Source organism: Malaclemys terrapin, chromosome 11, assembly GCF_027887155.1.
Source record: "Malaclemys terrapin pileata isolate rMalTer1 chromosome 11, rMalTer1.hap1, whole genome shotgun sequence".
In the NCBI taxonomy this organism is placed as follows: Eukaryota; Metazoa; Chordata; order Testudines; family Emydidae; genus Malaclemys; species Malaclemys terrapin.
Window position 1 is genome coordinate 6,064,292 of NC_071515.1, and position 26,484 is coordinate 6,090,775.

Here is a 26,484-nt window from a genome sequence, read left to right on the forward strand (position 1 = left end):
TAACACACACTGACGCTTTAAATGAGTTTACAAGTATCTCTTTTTGATTGGCTATATAATATTATTTCTTCACAGTTCAATGGAACTGTAGCCAAGTGCTCCGAAATATTTAATTATACTGGTAGCTACCAGTTAACAATTTACAGAACCACAGTGAGTATGGAACATTTTATAACGAGTAATCAACTAATTAAAAACATAGCAAATTGCGGGTGCTATGATTATAAACAATTACAGAAGAAATACATAGAAGATTTCAGCATTAAGAATATTTGGGTATGAAGGGTATTTGTATTTCTACAAGCATATTTTGGTATGCATCATTGTATGCTGGGAAGGAAGAAAGATTAGATCAAAGTGCTAATCAAGACGCCACACCTCAAATCAGAGATACACAACTAGAAACACTATCTCTTTGTTAGCCACATTATGATTGAGTTTTGGAAAGAGCTATTCACTACAGATATGAATTCTGAGCAAAGAACAATTTCTTAGATGCTTTCATGAAAAATGTTGGCTCAACTCCCTCGCTTGCTAGGGCAATGTGTCCAGCTTGACTGGTTCCTTCCTTTTGGGTTTATCAGATAGTTTCCGTCAGGTGCAACAGACACTGCTGAAATTCTCACTGACCACACCAGTTGTGAAGTGGTCAAAGTCAGTGTGGAAGAGTGGTAGTCAACTTGGAAGCAGCAGTGGCAGAGGTTAGTTTTTTTTATATGAATAATTTCTGTTGATGGGGCCAAGAAAAACAAGTGCATTCTTAGTTTAATTATGTGTAGGGATCAAGGCTCTTAGTAGTGGGAGAGGAATTTGCAGCAGAAAGGAGAACAGGAGAAGTGCAGTAGAAATAAGTAATATGGACAGTGGGAAACAAAGGAAGCGATGACAACTTTAGTATGGTATTCAAGGCTCAAAAAATATGCATACTAGAAGTGTGACACCAATCGACATCCACAGCAGTTACATTTCTTGAAGCAGAGCTCAGTTTAGAAAGTGGCATGGGATTCTGCAGCACGAGATGAGTGGGAGAGAAAGTTTTGCTAGCCTGTGTTGTAAATTAAAAATAAATGAAAGGGCTCTGGGAAAATAACACCCTGGCATTCAAAATCATCTGCCTGCACAATTATATAAAACAGGCTAATCTAAAAAGAATTAGTAAAATCTGTTTAAAGAAAATTAACTGACAGTTTAACATATTCCAAATCAAGTACTCTTGGTTATAACCGTTTTTACACATCAAGGAAGGAGTTATATGTATTATGTTATATGTATTCTCAAGTCAGTTCAGAGGTACGCATGACACAAAGAGGAAATTTTCTGCTTCCATGTAAAATTCAGCCATGTTGCAAAAAGTGTTCAGTAAAATGCATGTAATATCAATATTAGCAAACAGTTACAAGCTAATGTCATTTAGAACTATAAAGACACCCGCTAACTTCATCTTATTATCTGCAGTCAGTGCCCAGATAGGTTATTTAGAAAGAGAAGGAAGAAGATCCTTATAGATCAGACTGGGACTCCAAAGATTAGGGTTCTATTATCTGCTCTGCTTCAGGCTTCCTGGGTGGCTTCAGGCAAGTCACTAAGGCTATGTCTACACTAGAGACCCTACAAGGGCACAGCTACAGCAATGGAAGGGGTTTTTCCATTGCTTTAGTTAATCCACCCTTTCAAGAAGAGGTAACTTGATTGACAGAAGAATTTGTCCATTCACCTTGCTGTGTCCACAGGTCAGTTTAACTACATTTCTCGGGGGGGGGGGGGGGTGTGTGAAATGTAACATTTTAAAGTGTAGCCTGGGCCTTAATCTCTCTGCTCCTTGGTACCCCTCTATAAAATGGGAGTATTAACACCTCCCTACCTCTCTAGGCAGTTGAAAGGACATATTCATTAATACTTGTCAACGAGTCACATAATTAGTGAGGCGCACCAGAGAAAGCCTATGCAGTGTTGTTGTAGCCCTGTCGGTCTCACTTCACCCATCTTGTAAGTAAAGTAGAAAACCTTGGGATTCTGTCCTCCCCCCGAAGCCTTAAACCCCAGTCTGAAAATTGGGAGTTTGTCTTCCCTACAGTTGATGAATACAAGATGGCAACATGGATTTGTTCTTCCTAGACACTACTCTTCTTAGGATTACTACCTAGTAATCCTAGAGTTGTTCTCTCTCTTCAGGCTCAGTTGTGAAATCTGCTTGTAATTACTATCTGTTTACTCTTTGATGCCATTGCTTTTTCTCTTTATATTTTAGCATTTTTACTGATGGACTCACATCCTTGGTACTGTTATACTGGCTCTATCATGTGAAAGTTTGTGAGCCAGTCCCACAGATCATCATGCTAGGGCACACCAGTTGCCAAGGAAGCTAGCAGGACACAGATTCCATTACTTTTTTCCTGGAAGGGAAGAAGTCTCAGTTAAGGGAATCTGAGTGGATCCTTTGCTTACAGTGAAAGCAAAGGCCCAGGCTTGTCCAATGAGATGACTAAAGATCTGAATGTTTAGACTGAAGTCTCCGGTGTCCCTTCCAGGGAGTGCATAGCTAGTCAACTGATGGTTTGATTGTTGTAGCTTCTTCACTTTTCAAAGACAGAGTTAGGGATAAGAGAAAAGCTGGTTTTACAGTTTGATAGAAACAGTTATCTTTTATAATTCAACCTAGGATTATTAAATTCGGACATTACAGAGACAAGGTGGGAGAAGTAATATATTTTACTGAACCAACTTCTGTTGGTGACAGAAACAAGATTTCATGCTACACAGCGCTCTTCTTAAATCTTTTAGTAATTTCTTTGCGACCTCTCAGTTATTGTGGATAGTCCATCTTTAATGCTGGTGTCTGCAAATAAATCTCAGTATTTTATCTGCCTACCAATACCTGGTGAAGTCTGTTTTACTTGAATTAACAGCAGTAATATACAAAAGAGTGTGTGTATAGAAATAATGCCTTACACAATCACTTTCAAAGTACATAGTATTATAATGAGATCTGCAAGGACACACTCATTCCTGGACTAATTAAATGACAAAAATTAGAGTCAATCTGATGACAACAAAAAAACCCACAAAAACGCTGAGTTGTATCGTGTGCCCAGCTGATCAGACAGGGATGAGAGATAGCCACATACAATATTGAAATTCTAATGCTGAATTAACATTTAAAGGGCTTGAAATTTTTCAGTTAGAGATTTCATTTCAAAGGCATTATACTTAACTCTACTTTCTTTTGCCTTCTGATATTGGTTCAAATATTTTGTTTTATGGTATCTTTTGAAAACTGCTGATAATTTTCAACTTTGTGCTCTAATTTTTCAAATCTGGCATCTAAATCTCTGTGACAGCCATTCATTTAGGCAATATTTTCCTTGACGTCTGAGTGGTGTAAAGAAGAAGATTCCTCATTCTGAGACCTCATTTTCTTGAGATGTAATTGTTGATACCTTTTTCTTTTCTTAGTTGAGGACATTGTTCCACAAAGAATTCTTCCCCATTGTAGAAATGCATTGAGAAAGGTATAAAATTCTATATTAGATCATGGGGACATTGAGAGTTCTGTAGACATACCATATCTGTTGGCTTTTGTTTTCAAATTTTGGAGATTTTAAACAGTTCACAAATGACTCCCCATGATATACAAATATGACCTAACAATAGCACACACAGAAAGTATGCCTGAAGGATGGAAAAACCTAACCTAGAATTATTTAACTAAAGCAACCAATAAGAAGGCCTCAGTTGCCCTCTTCTTTAGGTGTTAGAAGCAATGTCTCTGGTGCAAACAGAAGGACAAAACCTCAACCTTGAAAGATGTCCTGAATGAGATCAACAGCAGCCATAAAAAGGTATACTTTCTGCAACAGCAGTTTTGATGACAGCTCAAAGCTGAGTACTGCTTCAAAGGTAGGGGGCAAAAGTCATAAGCAAAGGGACCCATTTACCGATAAGCAAGAAGGAAACACACATTTCCACTACACTGTCAGCCTTAATAAAAAGCAAAGTAATGAAAAATACAAAATGTGGAGACTCAGAAAGGAGGCAAATACTTAAGATTTACACTTCCTCTGCCAGAGGAAGTAGAGGCAAATGAGCTGACTATATTCCTCGAAAAATGGATTTCAAATATACTGTAGCTAGGCAAGAGTAAGCAAGAGCAACAAGACAGAAATGTTGTGGGTTAAGGTGAACAATGTAGCCCTAAGAACTTCAGAACATGATCCCTGTACATATTTCATACATTGCTTGCTCAGAGGAACAGAGAAATTGTGCGAAGGTACATGCATTTGAGATTGGGGAGATAGGTCACTCAGCAAATCGGTTAGATTTTAGTTATGTTACAGCCCTTGTTTTGGGGCAACTAAAATAAGTTTTTGGCATTAAGAAGTCAAGTTATATTTTGTTAGTTTGATTTTATATTACATAAATAATAGGGAAAATAGTGGGTTAAACTTTGGGCTTGACATCCACCACAACAAACCCTTTAACGTGCTTACTCTTTCTGGTTGCATCGTGAACCAGTTTCACTCCTACAATACCAACTCCTTCACCTTGTCAAACTGAATGAATTAAACCGCAACAGTTACTGCTAAGATAGTCGCCTGTTTGGTTTCTTTTTCCATAGGTTTGATATAAGCACTTACATCCATGAAACCTGCTATAAAAACATTTGTTATTTATGGTGATAGTGGGTTTCAGGTCTGACAATTGCCTGAAGCACTACAGTGCTCCTTTGCTAGTGAAGAGAACTAATGAAATCAGTTTGACTGACAATGTGTAGCTCCAGTTCTCTTTTCAAAACCTATTTCAAAGATATTTCCATTGAACCTTGTTGAAATGTTGAAACAGTTGTCTACAGAGGCCTAAATACTTTATACAGGAAAATTTATTTCAGATGATACAACAGTGATACTACTTGGTTCAGTGGAAGGGTCAGATTAAACAAATTAGTTTATTATTCAGCACTAGACATTTAGTTAGTATATAGTGCCATAAAGTATCGCACAGAAAACTCACCAGCAAAAATCAAACATAGGCTAAAAAGAAAAAGGAAAATTAGCTAGGATGAGGAAAAACCACTGCAGATAAGGCAGCAGATGACTAAGAGTGACCCATAATTGTAGGATGCTGGAGAGAGGGAGAGAGAGAGAGAGAGAAGCTGTGAGTTGCAGGAGAGTAGGTAGACATGAGGTCAGAAGAAAAGGGGAAGTCCTTTAAAAGCTGTGAAAATTCAAAAAGGCAGTTTTGAGTCGAGTCAGATACAAAGGTGAATATAGAAAAGCAGTGAAGGTGCCAAAGGATGGGTATGATATGGTCCCACCGCTTGGAGCAAGACCGTAGAATGCAATGCCACTAGATTGGACAACCTCGCAGTTTAAAGGCTGGAAATTCATGAAGACGATACAAAAAGAACTGCATGAGTCAGGCACAAACAAAGATTTCATGGCCTAGATGAGAACAAATTCTAGCTAATGCGGTAAATTCAGGCGTTTTTCTGGGAATGGTTATATGCGTTTCTTTTCATTCTGAGCTCACAGTAAAGCCAACAAAATCCTGACCAAAAGGCGACAGCTTTTGTACTAACACAGGAAAATTCCTTGAAGACCTAAATTATTGAATCCCCTTTTAAATATAATCTCCAGATGGTTAGCACATCATAAAAAATATATTTAGGAATATGTTCAGTGATAAGTAGGCTAAGATTTAGTCACAGGTATTTTTAGTAAAAGTCATGGACAGGACGTGGGCAATAAACAATAAATCATGGAAGCCTGAAGCTCTGCCACATAGGGCTGACAGCCCGAGCCCTGCTGTCCAGGGCTGAAGTTGCAAAGGTCATGAAAAATCATGGATTCCATGACCTCCGTAACCTTAGTGATAAAGAATTAAAAACCCTGCTGTGTGTCCTTTACTGGAAAGGACCTCTTTTTGGCCTACACTGCACTGTATTTTATCAGAAGATAGAAAAAAAGGAGGAACTGAAAACATGTATGGATCTATACAGAAAATCGTAAGAAATTGTTTTTTAATGTTAAACAACTGGCTGGTCACTGCCAGCCAGTGAAACAAAAAAGCGACAGATTTCCCTTCCCCTGTTTCAGTCCACCCATCCCCTTTATAGCAGCTGTCTTCAGATTGGTCTCTACTGTGGTTTCCTCAGAAGAGGAGCACCCTGCCAAAGAGCAGGCCAATCACCAGTGTATGGTATTGATCTTTATGTGGATCCTTCTCAAAACATCTATTATTGTTTTCTTTATTTAATAAGCACCACACAATGCACCACCTCATGTTCCTCCAGGGCACCAGCCAGCTGAGGTCAGCAGGCTACAGCAGGTTGCAGGGATCAGCTCTCACATGTTTCCTTCACATTTAAGCAAAGGGAAAAAAGAATTGTGTTTATGCTTTTGTCTTCTTTGTGATATACTAAAGCCTGAACAGTTGTTTGTTTCCACCTTGTACAAATTTTTAAAAGGTACTTTTTCCCCTATTTCCCCCCTCTCCTTTAGAAATAACAGTAATATCAAGCCTTCTCTCTCATTTTAACTGATGGACACTCTGCAGAAATGGAATGTGGGCTCTGACCACAACTGAAGGAGCTGGGCTGTCTGAATTTTTAACAGTCTTTCTCTACTTGTCTCAGAAAACAGAAAGCAAAGTTTTAAACAGACTGTATACAAATTTCTTTCCATATAAACTGTTCCATTTCAGTTTGTAATTTATTACAGCAGTGCCCCAAAACTCTGAGTTCTGGGCACCTCTGTGATAGGCACCGTGCAAACATATATCAGAGACAATTCTTGCCATGAAAAATTTACAATCTAAACAAACAAGACACACAAAGACAGGTTTCAGAGTAGCAGCCGTGTTAGTCTGTATCCGCAAAAAGAACAGGAGTACTTGTGGCACCTTAGAGACTAACAAAAATATTTGGAAAGGAAGATGATGTCTGTCTGTATGTGTACAAGTTTTTTCATGAGGTTGATGGATTTCCACTCCATACGGCTAAATGCAGTGCCTTGCATAATGACAGATTTCAGAGTAGCAGCCGTGTTAGTCTGTCTCTAAGGTGCCACAAGTACTCCTGTTCTTTTTGAAGACACACAAAGAGTAGGAAGGAATGAGTCATGGAGCAGCAAAGCAGTCCCACTAGTTCTCCATAGAGTCTTCCTGTAAGAGCAGCATAGAAAATATCTGAAATTTGTAACTTAAAAAGCAGGCAAACAACTAAAACAAAAAACTTATTTTGACTTTGTCTGCATTTTAAAATCAGAGCTGTTTTTCCCTAATCACTAGTCATTTTTATTTTACTTCTCTGTTTTCATGTGTCTAGGTCATAGATTCAAAACAGACAGACAACCCAATGCCTGTTCCTAGAATGAACATCCCAAATACGCAAGTATTCCATATAGCGCTGGTTGAAGAGAGAATATTTTGTGAAAGTATTTCACAAGAAATGAAGAAAATTCAATGGTGGTATTCATTTGGAGTTTTTTGACAAAAAAGAGTTTCACAACTTTTTTGGAGGGTGAGGAAAGAAACAACATAAAATACTTTGTCTTCCTCCTGCTTTTGCCCGTGAGAAAAAAGCAAGTTAAAGAATGTTTTCATAAACATTCATAAACATAAAACATAATTTTGAAACTTTTTTTTAAAAGTTATTTGTTTAACCAAACGAAAAGTTCAGTCCAAGTAAAATTTTTCCAAGAAAAGTTTCGTTTGTTGAAACAGCATTTTCTGTTGGGGGCGGGGGGAGACGACACACACGATGACAGAATTTTCCACGAACTCTAATGGTATATTTTTCCTGACTGAAATCAGATTCAGAAATTACAAGTTCAAATTTGTTGAGACCCACTATTTCAGAGACGATAATGCACGCTTCCAAAAATATGGATTAGTCTTTAACAGATGTGAATGTTTAACCAATGCAGTTACTTCATATCACTCACTAACAAAGATCCATTGATCTTGGCATAGACATTAAATATTTAAAGCGCATATTGTTTTGTTATGTTTTCTTAAAATGAGAGGAGCTACGCTGGCAAAGTACCAAATTCCAATAATCTTTCCAATATGTGTTGATTGTCCCAAATTTCTAGCAGAAGAGGGTTATTCAGTACATTGCCTAAAAGCGTTATAATACTTAGGTTTTAGATGGTGAAGAACCAACAGTCTCCCCTAATATGGCTCTACAGATTGATAAAAATTACTGGATTCTGGTACCTCACCTTCACAGGTCATCTTTCAATCTTGGGACAGCGTAGATATTGCTATCCTTCCTTCACTACCTCAAAACAGCTTTCCCATAAATGTGACTGGTGTCATTTTTAGTGTCACCAGAAATCTTTACATTGAAACAAAATTTGGCATTTGTTATTCTAGGAAATGCATCAGGAATTTTTTTAAACCTTAATTTTGGGGCAAAAATATTGGCAAGTGTGACCCAACGGCTCAAGTGTCATGTCAAAAGGTATTTCCAACAAAGCCTTCCCATTTTGGGTAAAAGCAGAGTCAAGGTTATATAGTTCCGTTATACAAGAATATGAGCATCTGTGATTAAGTGCAAATGCTAAACATAAGAATCTATGAAACCAGAAAGCCAGGCCAGCTCTTACGTATTTATTTACACTCAAATCTAGCGAGGGGAGGGAAAAAAAAGAAAAAAGAAAGAGCACACAGCTGCCATCCCAAAAACAGACCTCCCATCTGCCACCCACGATTTGCATGTCACCTTCTCCAGGCTCATTTGTACTTCATTAACTGCCATTGACTTAACAAGATTTATGCAAATGACACCATAGGAGCTCGCTAACTCCCACTGCAATCAAGTGATTATGTATGTACAATTCTCCACAGCAATGAAAAATTAATACATGACAAGCCCACTCACCGCTGAGCTGAGCTTCTTGCTTTATTTTTCTTGTTGTGATTTTTTTTTTATTTGAATATGTCCAACTAATGGAGGTTTAGCAAGACCACAAAAATAAACAAAACAAACCTTCCCAAAACACTCCAACTAGAGAAGCTTAGTAGGGAGCATATGAATCTGAAAAAAAGATAAAAATAAAAAAAAATGGCTTGACTGATCAGAGTTTTTAGAAAATTCACTCTCTCTGCAGGAAACAAAGCTTAATTCTCATAAATGTTTTTCCACAGAGAGTAAACTGGGTTATTTTTCCTATTTCATCTTGCATTAACCATTTATCTTAACCTTATTACAACAGCAAAGCCAGTAAAAGCTATAGTGAAGTTACTTAAGTCTTTCCATTTTAAGCTCCTATTTCTTAGTTGTTCATAATCTTTCAGAAATTTCAACTTTTTGGCTGAAATTTTTTTGGCTTTTATAGAAATAATGTCCCTGACCTCTGCTTCACTAGCATACAGCTTGGAATACAGTATTACAAGATGCTACACATGTATATCTAAGGTTGCAGGAAGAATCTATTCTTGTATCTGAGAAATAGTATGTGTTCATGTAATTAAAGCCTGTATCATAATGCACACACACTGAGGGGAAGAGTGAAATTTATGTGCATCTTTTTTTTAATTTTTGAGGTATTAACTGTGCAATCTTATTCTTTTATCATAATTTTGTTTGTTTGTTTCTTTGTTTTTAATGGAAAATCATGGAACACACAGCTATTCAGGCAAGCTAACAGGGCTAATGCTACTCTCCAGTTAAGTTTAAAGCTAGCTTCCGTCTTAAACCTGATTTTCAGCTCCCCTAAATTCCTGAAAAGAAACTGACCTTCCTGAAATTTCACATGCTATATTTCATACTAGAGCAGGGTTACCATACGTCCGGTTTTTCCCAGACATGTCCGGCTTTTTGGTACTCAAACCCCCGTCCGGGGGGAATTGCCAAAAAGCCGAACATGTCCAGGAAAAATACCGCCGTCCGGGCACTTCCCCTCCCGCGGCTGCTGTGCTCCTCCTCTGACTCTTCGGCTCTGTTTAGGAGCCGAGCTGCCCGAGTGCTATCGGCTTCAGGCAGCCCCCGTGCTTCTAGACCCTGAGCCACCGGCCGGGCACTTCCCCTCCCGGGCTCTGGGGGCGCAGGGTCCAGAGGCCTGGGGGCTGCCCGAAGCCCGAGCGCTACCGGCTTCACGGTTTGCCGGGCAGCCTCCAGACCCTATGTAGGTCAGGGATGTATCTGACTGACACTGCTGTGCCGGCAAAAAGCTTTGTATACATGCAGTGATACCAGTTTGTTTTGCTAGCGAAGTGGTGGAATAAGCTTTGGCAGCAAAAGCACAGTTTTGCTGGTATTTACTGTCCCCCGTTGGAGTGTTTTACCTATACAGCATATGAGCATAGCTACACCAGCAGAGCGTTCCCGGTGTAGACCTGGGCTTAGAGAAGAATCAAGGTTGAGGGTGGGTTTTCCTGCAGTCTAACATCCAAAACGAGATTACATTTTCTAGAAAAAAAAAATCTAGACCTTAAAAAGGTTAGAACATCTGAACATGAACAGATCCTGTCAGTTCCTCCCTGACACGGAATCCTTCACTCACTGATTCACACACCTGATTAACACTGCCCACTCAACCTTAACGTTGCCCTCTAAAACCAGAGAGGATAAAATCCTATTTCTTACTCATGGGATCCATTTCTAATTTCCTAGAAATTTGCATATTTCCGTCCTAGATTTTAGGCGCAGAACACCAAGGCTGGGTAACTATATAATTCAGATGTGATGAAGGACCATCTGGGGGAACAAGGTGGATCCATTAACCCTTTCCTTCAACATTTGAACTTTTTTTACATGGTGTAGAATGCAGTCTTTTGCTGGGGGTTGAGGAGACAGGGGAGTCAGAATCCACTGTAACATAATTTCAACCATAATTCTATAGCAAAGTTGTTTTTTTTTATTTGCAAGCAAGTACTACTGCACAAACACCACCATGAAATTCTCTCCATTCTCGACAGTGATGACGAGATTAAACTCCTGGAGAAAAGGCTATTTTCTACCTTGCTCCTAAAGCACTGCCTTGCTAGAACATCTGCACATTATTACAGTGATGATTGCCATATAAGAACCTACACAGTGTCAAAAAATAGCATTAACAACAGATCTGAAAAAAAGCATAACGACTACAGGCTTTTAAAGAAGGCCCAATGGCATAATGGAAGACTGCATGTGCACACGTAAAACTGGCAAAGCCATTACTCACAAGAGCAGTTTAAGGAATGGTCCTGCAGTCACAGGACCTTTAGCATAGCTGGAGTCACTGATGGACAATAACCTCTAGTATGAGGCAGTGTTGCAAGGTCTACAATTGGGCTAATAGGAGGATAAATACAGGAAAATATGGGGATGAAATAGAATTTTTTTTTAATACAAGATGATATTCTTGCAACAGAGAGGTTATGAATATTGCAATCTGTACTGCATTTCTGAAGTAAAATGGATTTCTCTTTCTACCTCCCAACCATTTCCTTTTCATTTAAATAAACGAATGCTATATTGGGTGTTTTTTTTTTTTAAACCACTGCATGTAAATGTAAACACAAAGTATTACTCAAGTTCTTACATCTAAGAACCCTCTTTGTTGTCTCTACCTGTCTCTTTCACAACAGCGAAACCAGAAAATAAACTTAAGAGTGAAACTTCTCAGGCAAGATTTTCGAACACCGCTTCTGAGCTACCTCCAAGTGCCTGCAATCTGTAAAGGCTCAGAACAATATAACCATGTTAGCAATTTACCTAGATGCAGCTGTAATCAAGGATTCAGTGCTGATGAAAAACGACACTCTAAACAATTAGTCAAGTGTGACAGACATCCCATATTCAGGTATCTTTTCCGTATTCAGTGTATGGGAGGGGGGATGAATATGTGGAAGTAGTTACCTGAATAACTTTAAGAAGACTTAGAGAGGACTTAATAGCAAGATCATTCACCACCTTCAGGGTTTCAAGCACTGAATAATATTTTCCAACTTATGACTGACACAAGCTTTGAAAACGAAGCATATGGAGCAAATTAGCTTTAAATAAATTGTGTTACATTTTTAATAAACTGACAGCCTCAAACTAATCTCTCTTTATTTTAATGGTTGTTGAAAAATTCTCAGTTTGTATGTCTAATGTTTCCAATACTTAATGTTTCCAATATGAAAAACTAAGTAGTAGACTCAAAGATTATTTACATCTTATGAAGGAAAATAACTGAAGAAAGGAAGTTGTCAGACAATCCCTATGGAAAACGAAAAAAAAAAAAACAGATTAAAATCTGCCAGTCAATTGACAATCTATTCAAAAATAGAGAAGGAATAGAGGGTTCAGATTCCCTTAGCTATCTTTTTTAGATAAAACTAAAGAATTATAGTAAAGACCTACACAAGGACTTAGTATTCAACTAATGCCTGCACAAGGTGAGGGTCAGTGGTGCCAAAGGTGCCAACACTCACTAGTCTGTAAATGTCAATCTCCACTGGATAGCATAGGTAAGTGAGCTGCTTTCATACATACACTGATGAAGTGCCCTTGTTTGGCTAAAGTACCAATTTTTTCCCCAATGCTTCCTAATTTATGTAACTCAGGCTATGTCTACACTACAAGTACTACAGCAGCACAGTTGCAGCATCGTAGCTACACCACTGTACAATAGACACTTACTACAGTGACGGAAGGGGTTTTTCCATTACTGTAGTAAATCCACCCCCTCAAGAGGCGGTAGCTAGACTGATGGAAGAATTCTTCCATCGACATAGCTACATCTACAGTCGAGGTTAGGTTGACCTGTGTCGCACAGTGCATGACATTTTTCACAGCCCTGAGCAATATAGCTCGGGCAATTTACGTTTTAGGCGTAGACCAGGCCATAGCAACCTCTGATGGGCCTACTGATCTTAAGTGCAGATTACTATCTAAAAAATGGAAAAAAGCCACATGCCAAATCCTCTGCAAATTCAATCTCCTACTGAGAGTTTGCGGAGCTGAAACTCATTGATGTTGAGTGCTGTGATAGAGCAGTGCAATCTTACTTTGCCTTGCTCCCCCAATCCTAGGGTGAACAGGAAAAGTCTTTTGACTAATGACCCACTGGATAATTGGTTGCTTACACTTAAATATATGATGAATAGGGTTAATAAATGAAAATCCATTCCCCAAAGACTGGGGGGGGGGGGGGGGGAGCGACACCCCTCTCAACACCCAGTGGGATAATTATCAGCCACTGGAGTCTTCAAACCAAGAGGTAAGAGTTCTGCGAAAAAGTTGTATGCAGTGGATATTTTAGTACATCCCTGCAAGAGATGTTTTTGCTTTGTATATGCATTACCCTAAGATATCCTCTGAAGAGTCCATTTGAGCTCAGATTCTTCTGACCCTCTCAGTGTAACTGAGCTCTAAAAAGAATGGCACCTGCAATTTTGAATAAATGTGCATCAACAATATTCCTCAGTTCCCCCCTTTCTGCTCTTGCATTAAGAGTAGCAGCCCCATTTCACTATATAGTGCTGAAATTTAAAAAAAACTCTGTATCTACCCAGAAATATTACTGAGCCTACCACAGCTAATACCATGACAAGTGCTAGAAATGTTTTTCGGGTGGGGAATTGGTAAAAAAAAAGCTCTCTCACACACCCCATTCCCCCTCCAGTTCTGGAATTTCCTCCTCTACTTGCAGTGCCAAATGTAGAGTGTGTGTGTGCTGGAATCACACAATAGCAACGTGCTTGATTACTTTTGTCTACTAAAAATCTATAGTGATAATAGCACACAATTTCACTACCTGAAGTACCACAAAAACATTTTAAACTGCTTTTTAGAAAAGAAAATGCCACCTACAAATAGAGCTCAAAAGCAAAACGGGAGAACGTAGGCTTGTCAGTAAGATGATGCAGGGAGGACAGGAGTCCATGCCCAAGCAGGGAAGGGGAAAACTGACCTATAGAAAGCAACAAAAGAAGAATTTCTGGCAGCTGCGAAGGAAGGGAAGAATCTCTTCTTGTCTTTCACTTGGCACCTTTTCTACTAACATAATGGCAACCCACACTTGAAAAGAACTTGCAACTAGTGCTAACAACCCTGTTTGTAAACTATCCCACACATTCTCAAAATGGTCAGCACTCGCAGCTGCATGCTTTCAGATTACATTATACTGAACAAGTCAATTATTCCATTCTGCACTGCAGATTCCAATATTAGCTTTCCCTTATGAAGCGGAGCACACAGTACCAATTTAGCATCCAGTTTCTGGGCTAATGAAAGTGCATCTAGGCTAGTAAAAACAGGCCAAAACAAATCCTTGAATTCAAGTCCTGTTGTGTAATGAGGAAGTTTAATTAAGGCCACAGATTACAGCTGTAAATGTTCTTTTATATAATAAGTTCTAAATGAAACTGAACCTAATCAAAGTTACAATTCCTTCATTAGCAAATTACAAACAAGAGCACACAGCTGACACACCGGCTATGATTATCACAACTAATTGCCTCGTTGTTACAAACCAGCCTGAAACAGTGTTCAGATGTCCGTCTGCAACAGCAAATTAGGGCCACATCAGGCTATTTCTGCTATCACAAGGGGCTCTTGTACAGCGATCTGATTTACCCCTGTCGACTGGCAGCAAACGGCCCAATCAAAGCATTCTCTACAAAGGCAGGCTTTGAAGCCAGCTCAGCCTAGAAACATGCTCCATATGCAGGCAGGCAGACTGCACTTCATTAGGCCTGTTGTCACATTTTCCCTCTTCTTATTCTAATGATCCTATTTTAATACACACAGGAACCTCTCCTAATTGATGTCAAGTGAGTGACTTCCACATTCATCACCAGAGCACATCAAACAAATCTTGGCACACAGGCCCAGCATCATGGTGTTTAAGACCCGAGGTGTGTCTCTAACTATAGGAAAGCAAAAAAGCAGCATACCTGTTTAATTGGGATTGCACGGCCACTTCCAATGCTATCTGTTCTGCTCTCCAGGACTTTCTTCTCTTTGTCTGGATCACTCCCTTTCCGAGACTGCAGAGCAAAATGAAAGTTCACACTCTGTTAAACATTTCAGTTGACACAGAGGGGATGCCCTGTTGAAACCATTGTTTTGAATGTGTATTTTGAAATAAAAGAAAGATCTTAAAATGGTGCAACAATCACATCATCTTGTTGATTTTCCCCCTAAGGTATCTTCCCAATACTTTCCTCCTCCACCCACATTTGAAAAGTTGTTAAGTTTTGAAGTGCTCATATTTCCATTACTGGAAATCAAGAGGTCAGATAGGAAAATAATGCCTACCAGGAGAACACATTTCAGAAACCGCCTCTAATAGCTTCAAGGAAGAAAGAGGGTTCTAGCTTCCTACTAAGAAACCCTACTACATAAATGTCGGAATGGTTCAAAATGCTATTAACTACTCGACTGTGTGATTTTATGATGCACCCTTGATTATATCAAGTTTCATTTTTTCCCCTATTTCTTTTGAATGGTTAGAAAATAGTAACGTCAAAGTCAACCTAGCGGCCGATGCTGGAAAAATCCATTCTGTTTTGGCAAAGCATAAGAGCACTGAGAAGCAAAATCTGGAATGTGGGGGGAGAGAGAGAGAGAGAGAGAGAGAGAGAGAGAGAGAGAGAGAGGAGTTTAAAAAAAGTCTGTAAATTGCTTTATTATTATGTTCTGTAAATGAAATATGAGCTCCACCTATTCAGGAATTGTTTTAGGGGCTGGGGATTTGCAGTGTAATTTTGTCTGGCCATTAAGTAAACACACTGAAATTGAAGAAGTACTCTAGATCCTTGTTCTTTACAGTATGAGATGCTCAAGCACAATGATTTTCTGACAGATTTATTTTATTCTGAGAGAAGGATCTGAGAGTCATCCTCCTTAATAACTGTGCTGACAAGTGACAACTTCACTCCATTACTTTCCAATGGGAACATTACTCACATAAAATTGAAAATGGGGAAACATTTTCATGTGGGTTTCAAATCGCCAATGATATATGAAATGAATACACTTGTGGTGTCCAGCGCCACAATGGAGAGCTAATGAAAACTAGAGTGATGCAAGATGCTGCTTTGGATTTTCAATACAGTTAAAAAGAGATGTCAGAACAGACACTGAAAATAGGGGCGTAGATTAGAATCATGTATAGAATCACACTCATTTTCCATATTAGGTTAGCCAGCCGGTGAAGGGATACAAGGAAGGAAGATCACCCAACGCACTTGCCTTGAGGGGGAAAGAGAGAAAGCAGATTCCAAGTAACAGCATTCTACTAAGCACATGAACCTAGCAGGGGACCTGTGCTTTTCCTGACTCTGTGCGAGTAGGCTCCTATCACTAGTTACTGTGGTTCAAGGTTGTGAAAGACATGCCAGGGAATTAAATAAAGAATAATTGAGAGAAAGCAAAACAAGTGGGACTGATGAGATCCAATTTCCAGGATAACTAACCATTGCTTCTCTTCCCTAAAATAGATTTCAGGAAGCTAGCCAGTCCATCCTTTAAAAGAGACATTATTAACTTGATATATTTTAAATTATCGGATTTAAAAAAAGAAAAACAGTTTCTAATGGAGCACACTTTAAGTACTATGTCCTGATTTAAAAAAAATAATCTGTAAATACAATGGTTTTTCTGCTCCCCTATACATCTTTATAAGGGTCTTTTCAGCCAGGGAGTAATTAATTGAATATAAAGGGAAAGCAGTGAAAGTGACTGTACACTAGGTGCTGTCAAATGCACAAAGTAAACATAATAGTTTTTTTTGTTAATCTATTAGCTAGTTATAATAAATGTAGCTATTATTTTTAACTATGGTAAACACAACATTTTCAGACAAATGCAGATTGCAATTTGGAAAAGGTTCTTTAACTCATCAAATTGTGCCAATGCGGTACCGAGATCCCTAAACAGTGATGCATCTTATATGCTGCAGTATACAGAAACAGAAGTTGACAATGCAGTGGCAGCATTCATAATGAATTCTCTCTGTTTAATAGTTCACACACTTTCCTCAGTAGTTCTACTAAAATTTCATTAAGGAAGTATAAAAATATAACACCACATAAATGATGAAACAAACACCACCTTGCACTGGCATTCTATGTGGTCCATTGGTACTTTGGATCAGACACAGCCTGGACAGCACTACAGTAGAACCCGAATATCTAAACTTAATATCCTATCACAATCAGTTATTCAGAATATTCTCTCTTTGGTGCAGGAAGTGTTTTATTATGCAGGTGTACAGCACCTTCTACAATGCAGATCCAACCCTGATTGGGAAGTCTGGGTATTACCAGACTATAAGGAGAAAGATCTGGGTAGCACAATGGGTTACATGTACTAATCTTTAAGTGCCACTTCAGTGATGCAGAGGTATCAATTTTAATTTAGAATCACTATGAAGTCACTCTTAAAATTGTGCAGTAACACATTATATAATAATGATATAACTGATAGTTAAGTTCATACGAGAAATCAGATGCTTCTACTGATATCCCATTGGCTGGAGTCTCATTCAAATCAGGTCTGTAATCAGAGAAATAGTTACTATTACTATCCAAAATCTGGCTTTGGATAGTATTTGTCATATAGGTTGAAGTACACCCTAGGCAGAAAACCTATGCATATCTTAAATCCTAATATGAGATCTACAAACCGATTAATTTCATCCACTAATAGTAAATACAAAGTACAAGACACTTGCAGAAATGCTGCATTTATTGATCTGTTATGCTGCCGATGGAAAAAATAAACACTGCAACAACTGATATAGAAAGTTGATGTATAGTGAAGATGTGAGAAGACCAGTTGCTGCATATACAATACTGTAACTTGACTATTTTTTAAATTCTTCAAACCCATCCTCACTCTAAACACATAAATGGATCATGTGACCTCATGCCTATTTATCATTTAAAACCATTTGGTAGAAGGGTTCCCCGCCAATGTTAACTGAAAACTATATGTGGGGGGAGGGGGAGACATATCCTGGCTGACAACCAGTGTCAAGTTTAGTAAAACTGAAATGACTAAGATCCATCCAATTAAACCCTTGCCCCCCACCAAAAAAAAACCCAGAATTTTCTTATGTTTCTTATGTTACAAAACTGCAGTAAGAACTGAATCCTTGTTCCTCACCACAGTACTAACGGAAAAGTACTTGCCATCTATTCACTCAATAATATTATTCCAAGTGGCTAGATAGTTGGCATTATTTCCAAGGCATCCGTGGCTGTACACAAAGTTATTGTAAAACACTGTATCATGTAGTACTACATAATTAAATTACCTTCCATATGTCACACAAGTAGATCACTTTAAAAGGTGTCTAAAACTAATATATTTATACAAACTTTTATGCCAATTACCTATTACTGGACAGCAATGAACTTTCAGGATTATAAGAGGTTTTCCCTCCAAAATAAAGATTTATGCAGGGCCAATAATTAAACAAATGTTAAGTATTATTCAATATCAATAGTGTAACAGTTAATATAGTTTTATCAATGAAAACTAAAGGTTTTGTTTATTATGATTACAGAACATATATATTTTTCCCTATAAAACATTTAAAACTTTAAAATACTGGGTTTTTTTTGGCAAATAGATTTTTAGTCAGTTGGCTTATGGCAGACAGAGGTTACTTTACATGTTCTTTTATAACTCTCTCCTTGAAGATAGGAAAGGCATAAAAAACCATTTATGCATCTCTTCTGCCTATTCCAGCTTTAGGCCATCCTTGGTTTTCTATATCACCACACATATAACCATCCCCACTGTATTCTATTCATATTTAGAACAAGAGCAAGCTAGCAGGCTTTTCTAAAAGGAGCTGTAACAGTTTTCAGTTGTGAGTACTTTCAAATTTATTATCCTGCATTCAGTTCCTAGGATGACACTGACATCTAGTGGAGTTAATAATTCACAAGGTATAAATTTAAAACTCAAAACAGACCACTTTATAAAAGGTCAGGACAATTGCTGACAAGCTGTCAGATACCGTTGTATTTTAAAATACTTTTGTAATATCTAGATATTAATCCATTATAATTTTAACTACTTATATAGACAGACCCTAGAACATCATACAACAACTTTAAACGGATTGTGTAACAGGTTGGTACTAAACATTATTTGAGTCCAGTATGGTTTATACTCAGTAACCATGGTAGGTAACAGTGTTTTGCACTCACCAAAGGTCTAGGCTGGCACCTGTGTCTTCTTATAAATAATTCAGCACGCTGTTTTTCTAAAGACACCCCTAGCTGTACGCTCAACCAGTCTGGTCCCTTCTTCCTCCCAGCCAGGGTTCAGCTCCCTACACACAACTAGTGGTGCTCTGTGTATGTTCCTCAGGCACTGTGTCCCTTGATGAGACAGTATGGGACTTTTTCCCAGAAGGAACAGACACAAACACAGTGAGGTAGGTGTAGGTGTATGAACTTGACCGACACATAGCTGTGATAAGAAAAGAATTTGTGTGTGGACGCAATCTGTTTGTTATAACCCTGTCCGAAGAGAGTTTTAAAGCTAAGTACAAAACCACAATGGAATACTCAAGACAACCACAATACTAAACACATTAAAATTCTTCAATTATTTACATTTCCCTAAATATTTATGCCGAAACATAAGAACTGCCATACTAGATCTGATTAATGTTCCACCTACTCCACTTTCCTGTCTCCTACAGTGGCCAATGTCAGATGCTTCAGAAGAAAATACACATGATTAGGATCTCTCCCAGAACTAAAAGAATGTGATGAAGAAACATGAATTGAGATATTGTATTTTTAAGCCAGTATGGAACAGTTTAGTTTTCTGGTACTATGTATAATTCACCTTGCAGAGACCCCAGCTGAGAATTTTCTCTCAATATATACTGAATGCTTCCACAATTGAAATCAGTAGTTTTTTTTCCTGATCAGTTGTTTTGGACCAGAGGTCCAGATTTCTCATTGCTAACTCACAAGGTGACAAAACTGGAGAATTTAGGCTTGAACAGAGAGGCCTGGGAATGAAAGTCATGTATCTATGATATGGAATGTTTAACCTGCTGGGGCTTTATAACATATTGCAGAAACTTCAGAATATCCTGAACAGAAACTGTTCCACTAGTAAATGATCAGTTTCATAACAGTGAAATACCTGGACCATGTTAGGAAACTTCATCCTGTCTAAATGAGTTTTCCAACATAAAGGAAAACCTCAAAAATTTTCAGACTTTTGCCTTGAAACAAGTGGAATCTTCCTGGCACTTCTATTTAGACTAGACTAGCCTGGCTTAGCAGGATCTAAGTTTAGTCAGTAGTCAACCTTAAACAGCAACATTTTCTTCTCTGGCTCACTCACCGTGAAGAGGTTGGATCGGCGCTTGGACTGTTTACGAACGGGTGTTGGAGTGTTGGCAGTGGGAGGAACATCAATCCGTAGCTCCTTCTGACTGGTGCTTGGAGTTGATGGAACAGAGGAGGAATAATCACTTAAGCTCCCTCCTCCATTACTGGTCTGCAATGATTAAAGTTAGTTTTAACAGTGTTATCCTGCTTTCAAGCAACCTGCAATTCACAGCATTATCTACTTAATCCTCAAATGGAAGAATGGTGTCTTGGCTTACAAAATTAGTGATACCTATCCTAGGAGCACTTGATAGCACTGTTAAAATTTTTTTAAAAATGCCATTTCCATTTACATCAGAGAAAAATCAGATGTTTCTGCTGCTAAGGTAGATACATTTTCATCTTCCACAATGTGACAAATTGGTTTAAAAACTTGTTTCAGTATACTGTAAAGCAATACATTTTTCAAGACCTATTAAAAATAAAAGCTTAATTTTCCTACTTCAAGTTTGGTAGACACTTGGAGCCACATTCATCCCTGGTTATATGCAGAAACATTCTTAGGTCTTGCTTTCAGCCAGAGAGAGCAGGTACAGATTTCAAGTTAAGTTTAGAGACCTCCAGAGATGCATTTTATGCTCACCCCACTCATGTTCCTACACTGCGTCTTGCATATTAAAGTCCATTCTTTCAAAAATGAACAGCAATCTCGCCAAAAAAAATTGAAATGTAAAATTTATATATAGCAAAATGTTACAGAAACCACCCAACTAAGCAGAGGTGTTTCTAAATGGAGCTGAGTGAGTGCTAATCCATGGGGATATGCCTCTTCAGACAACAAGAACTATGGGTAATTTCTTTTCTTTAAAGATAATAAATCCCATTGGATTTTCACTCTTGCAGACAAAGTCACAAAGGAGGACTTTAAAATAAAACAAAACAAAACCTAAAATAATCTGTAATCAGCAAAAAAAAAACCAATGAAATGCCTTGAAGTATGAAAGTAGTGAAATTTTTCTTTAAATTTTTGAGGACTAAATTACAACATAAGCAGCAATGGTAAGGTTACAGTATCATCCAGAAAGTACAAAAGGACTCATTTCAATAGAAGAAGGACATAGTGAACAGAATTCCAGAGGGGATATGGAGCTTGGGGAGTGGGCTCCAACACTGATAATTTAACCCTGGATTCTTGCCTAGATTCTAAGAAAACACTTGGTAAGTGTGTGTAAGCCTGTGTGGCTACTTAATTCAGAGTCTACTAGGTAGGGTTACCATATTTCAACAATCAAAAAAGAGGATGGGAGGAGCCCCGCCCTAGCCCCACCCCCATCCTGCACTAGCCCCGCCCCTGCCCCTTCCACTCCCTCCCACTTCCCGCCCCCTCAGAACCCCCAACCCTCCCCCCCACTCCTTGTCCCCTGACTGCCCCCTCCTGGGACCCCTGCCCCTAATTGCCCCCCAGGACTCCACCCCCTACCTAAGCCTCCCTGCTCCTTGTCCCCTGACTGCCCCCTCCCGAGACCTTACCCCCATCCTAACTGGCCCCCAAGGACCCTACCCCCTACCTGTCCCCTGACTGCCCCAACCCTTATCCACACCCCCACCCCCTGACAGCCCCCCCCCAGAACTCCTGACCCATCCAAACCCCTCTGCTCCCTGTCCCCTGACTGCCCCCTCCTGGAACCCCTGCTCCTAACTGCCCTCCAGAACCCCACCCCCTACCTAAGCCTCCCTGTGCCTTGTCCCCTAACTGCCCCCTCCTGAGACCCCCCCACCTGTACTCTGACTGCCCAAAACCTTACACCCCCAACCCCCAGACAGCCCCCCCCCCCAACTCCTGACCCATCTAACCCTCCCCTTGCTCCCTGTCTCTTGACTACCCCCTCCATAACCTCCCTGCCGCTTCTGACCCCCTGGCCCCCCTACCGTGCTGCAGAGCAGCGCGCTCGGCAGCAGGGGGAGGGGAGCAGGGTCGGAGCTCCAGACTGCCGGAGGCCCGAGGCGAACGGCCGGCCAGCGATCTGTGAATGCGGGGGGGGGGGGGGGGGGGAGAGGGGGAGGGAGGGAGAGAGAGGAGGGGAGTGGTCTCAAGTTGCAGGGGAGAGGAGGGGGAAGTGGAGGAAGGGCTCTGGCTGCCGGAGCCCCGTGCGAGTGGCAGGATCCGGCCGGCTGCCCTGTAAGCCACGCACGCTCTGCATGGGGGGGGAAATCTGGACATTTACAAATTCCCCCCGGACGCTATTTTTAACTCCAAAAAAGCCGGACATGTCCAGCAGAATCCGGACGAATGGTAATCCTACTACTAGGTAAAGCGGACTTGCCCAGAATGGAATGAGCCTTGTCATGATTTTCAAGCTGCAGGCCTCCCAGACAGTAACAATGACAAATGAAATCAGATATACTTTGAAATGATATGCTTGGTAACATTAGAATCTAATGCATTGTCACATGAAACAAAAAGCTGGGTGGCATTTTAAGGCCTTCTGTTTGCTCCAGATAAAACCTAGGGACCTTTTCACATCAAGATTGTGGAATAGTAACTTGCTGGGATGAGCATGCAGGCATAAGATAAATATCTGCAAGGACAACAGGTTCATTGAAGTGACCTGCAATCACCAGCTATGCAAGGGATTTAGGACACATCTGTATGAATGGCTATTCTTCGCAGAATATAAGATATGTGTCACTGAAGTCTCATACCATAAAATGAAGTCACACATCTGGAAGATAACCTTCCACATAATAAACCTGAGCCAACAGGTATCAAGTGGCTCCAAATCCATCTGACTGGACTTCATTAACCACCCACTGCAGTAGGGTCATTTAAGTGTCTTGCGTCCTGTACAAACCCAACACAAAAACTGGTCTAACTTTGACATGTTCATTGCAGCCAAAAACAGTTATCAAATGAACAGTGAAGAAATTTGTCTTTAAGCTACTCAGACAAATGAAGAGATTGTCCAATAGTTTCCACAGGGGCCTTTACACACTGGAATGCTAACCTTTTCAACTTTTAATCTTCTTCTTTAGGATCCTTTCAAGAAGCCAGATGGCTCTGAAACACCTGTCCAAAGGGCTATTTATCTGGATCATTATCCTCCGCCAGGGCCATGTGGATAGGGAGAGAAATTGTCAGCTCTGCTATTGAGCAGAGTGCCCTGTTCTGAGTCACCAATTTCAGCCAGCTCCCAAAGAGGATGACTTTCCTTATTGCCATCTCTAACAAGATTGAGAACTGTATCTGCCTTGGCAAACATGGGGTTAATAAGATCAACTTTTGTCTCTCCCAAGACTGGTTAGGAACTGCTGTTGCTGGAGAGATTGAGGGGAGGCATAGGCAGTTTTACTTCCATATGAAGATGGCATCTCCAGTGTATGCAAGAGGTGGTTTTTTCCTGATGCCTTGAGTAGATACTAGTAGCTGTTTGTTCAGGTCAATTACATGTGATAAAAGATTTAATACACTATTAATCCCCAGTTAAGGGACCATTCACTTAGGCCCATTCCTGGCTGCTTCATCTGTATTTACACTTTCCTTCCTTGGCAGGAAAAGGGCCACCAGGAATGCCTTGTGGGACAGAGCTCACACGCAAGTGGAAAGGCTTCGGGATATATAGTGTGATATTCTCCTTTATTCACTGGAAACATGGTAACCTGATTCATGGTTTGATCAGGCCACCAACTTTTCAGAGTATTGTACTAAGCCTCTGAAGGTCCTTGGTGAATCTAAAAATACCTTGATCTCCAGGATATTTATGAGAAGACTTTACACTTGGAGAGACAGAGTGCTCCAAGTACGATGGACCCTCTGAGTGAGCTCCTCAACTGAATAACAATTCAGCTGCTTTTGTACAGTTTGAGTTTAAAGAATCTGGAATTCAAAACCTAACTGACTATTGTCCCTGAACTGCAACCAAATCAGAAAGGCTCATATATCAATCCACCTCCTTGATGTAATTTGACCATGTAGCTTGAGATTACCAATAACCATGATAAAGTAAGGCTGCCTCACATACAGACATGCCATGGACACTGCCAATACATGTATGGCCATCAAGCCACCTAAACTTTGTAACATGATTCTTGCCAATGCCTGCTGGTGACAAAGATAAACGCTTTTTCTCATACTGTGTTTGGGAAGAAAGGACAAATTAAGTCAAAGCTCCCAGACTCCAATCACAGCTCCTGTATACTCCCATGTGTCTTCTGGTGACTATCTGTGAGGTCAGACAATTTACTTTGAAGCACAGTGACACCAGCATCCCAACAGTGGCTGGGTTGATCCTTGTATCCCTTCGAGATTGACGGATTATTCAAATAGTACAACATATTCATTTGACATCTTGTGCAGGTAAGTTGCTATCACTAAGTATTTCATAACAAGCAATGCAGATGCCAGGCCAGAACAGTATTGGCAGCAATGTTACAATATTATGAAACTGAGACTGAGAAGTGTGCATGTAGCTAGTTGTCCCCTCTGTAGTGTCTAGAAGAAATATGACCACCCCAGCAACACAATTGTTAATTATTTCCTAGCAGACAGTGAATGTATTCTCTAGATCTAACAGAGAACAAAGTCTTCCTGGGTTTTAAGGCACCTGGAAGTATTTGGAATAATATAATAAACTTCTTTTGATAGCACGGATTTGATGATATTCTTTGCCAGGACAAATTCAGTTTCCTGCATCTTCTATTATTAAGACAATAGAGTGAGTATATTCTTTGGAGGGTGGGAGGGTGAGCCCATTTCCACAGATAAATTTATGTCCTTTGTCTAAAGGTTTTGTAGTTTATAAGCAAAATGTTGCCTTTTCCAACATGGGCATCCCATCGGTCACAGTTTACAGCCTGAAAACACCACACCACAAAAGTCCAGCCAGTTTCAGCCACAGCCAGTGACTACCACACATCCAGAGTATCCTCAAGGAAAATAGGTTTTTCTCCACTGCCTCTGCAAGAACCAGGCTGCAATGAGGATGCTACCAGACCTTCAGTAACCAGCCCAAAAGACAATTTAAGGGCACCGCAAATGTATTTGACAATGGAATTTGAGTCAGACACTTACCAAGCCCAGTCCTAGACATTATCTAGATAAACAAATTAACTCAAGTTCAATCTTCCCTCAATAAAGTCCATGTGCCTGCTCCTCTCTCTATATCTCGCAGACAACCTTTGGGGTGTGGCAGGGCTTCTCCCTCTTATCAGGGAGTTGCTTTACCATTTCTTCCTCCAGCTGCGGGTACTGAGGGAAAGGAGAGCAGCATACATACGCCCTTGTCAGAGGCATACAATGAAGCTCCACAAAAACCCAGACAGTCTGAAAATATCCTGGCAAAAAGACAGCTGATGTGTCCAACAAAAATGAAAAATATTTAGTCAGAGCATTTTATTAATGGGGATTAACGAAAGGCTCTATCAGCTGCTACAGTGGCCGAAAACGTTTTATGAACTGAATGCCATCCCTCAGCTAGGACAGCATCTGACACTGCTAATGGCAGCAAAAGAGGAAGTGACCAGGCAACATGGATACTTGACTGGTTGGGGGGAAGGGAAGAGAAGAGAAGAGAAGAGAAGAGAAGAGAAGAGAAGAGAAGAGAAGAGAGAAAATGAGAGAGAGGCACAAATGTGGGGCCTCGAAAGGTTAAAAGTATGAGTCCAATGGCAGCTCTCGCATTAGGTGGATGGACATGAGTGGGAATCCAATGAACCATACACTTTTTGAGAAGTATTTATTCTCCACCTTTCAAACTGATTAGAAAAAAAGGAAAAAACCCAACGTTACAAAGAAGCAGTAAATACTGCAGAAACATTATGCATATTATAATACTGTTCTTAAATATCTCTTAATTTTTAGTTTATTTTTCTCTTGCCTTTCATATTTGTATTAATGTTGAATAGTGTTGTGTTAAGCTGACAAAAGCAAGGAAACAATTAAACTTGCCTACTCCTAATGTTCCTAAATATTTCAACAGAATGGAATTTTAATTCAAAATGGCACCAAACAAGATATTACAAAAATAAATATTGCAAGACAATGTTGCACTACGTTCACAATCTATTTTAAGATCTTTCAAAATATCAAATACAGTTAGTACAAGTAAAATTATAATGTACACTTTTCAGGAAATTAAATTTAGATACTGGGGAAAGATTCACTAGCATACAAAGTATGGGATTGTTACAAGCGTTAAATGT

General features: G+C 39.6%; 1 protein-coding gene across 5 annotated transcripts in view; it reads right to left on the reverse strand.

Annotated features, from left to right (window-relative positions):
• The window catches only part of AGAP1 (ArfGAP with GTPase domain, ankyrin repeat and PH domain 1), a 661,893-nt gene that overhangs the window by 284,014 nt on the left and 351,395 nt on the right, over nucleotides 1-26,484 (reverse strand). For all 5 annotated transcript variants that reach the window (XM_054043263.1, XM_054043261.1, XM_054043262.1 and 2 more), the window contains 2 exons: nucleotides 20,300-20,455; nucleotides 14,869-14,961 (listed from right to left, as the gene is read on the reverse strand). In XM_054043263.1, coding sequence (XP_053899238.1) covers nucleotides 14,869-14,961; nucleotides 20,300-20,455 — 249 coding nt within the window. The remainder of the gene's footprint in view (nucleotides 1-14,868; nucleotides 14,962-20,299; nucleotides 20,456-26,484) is intronic.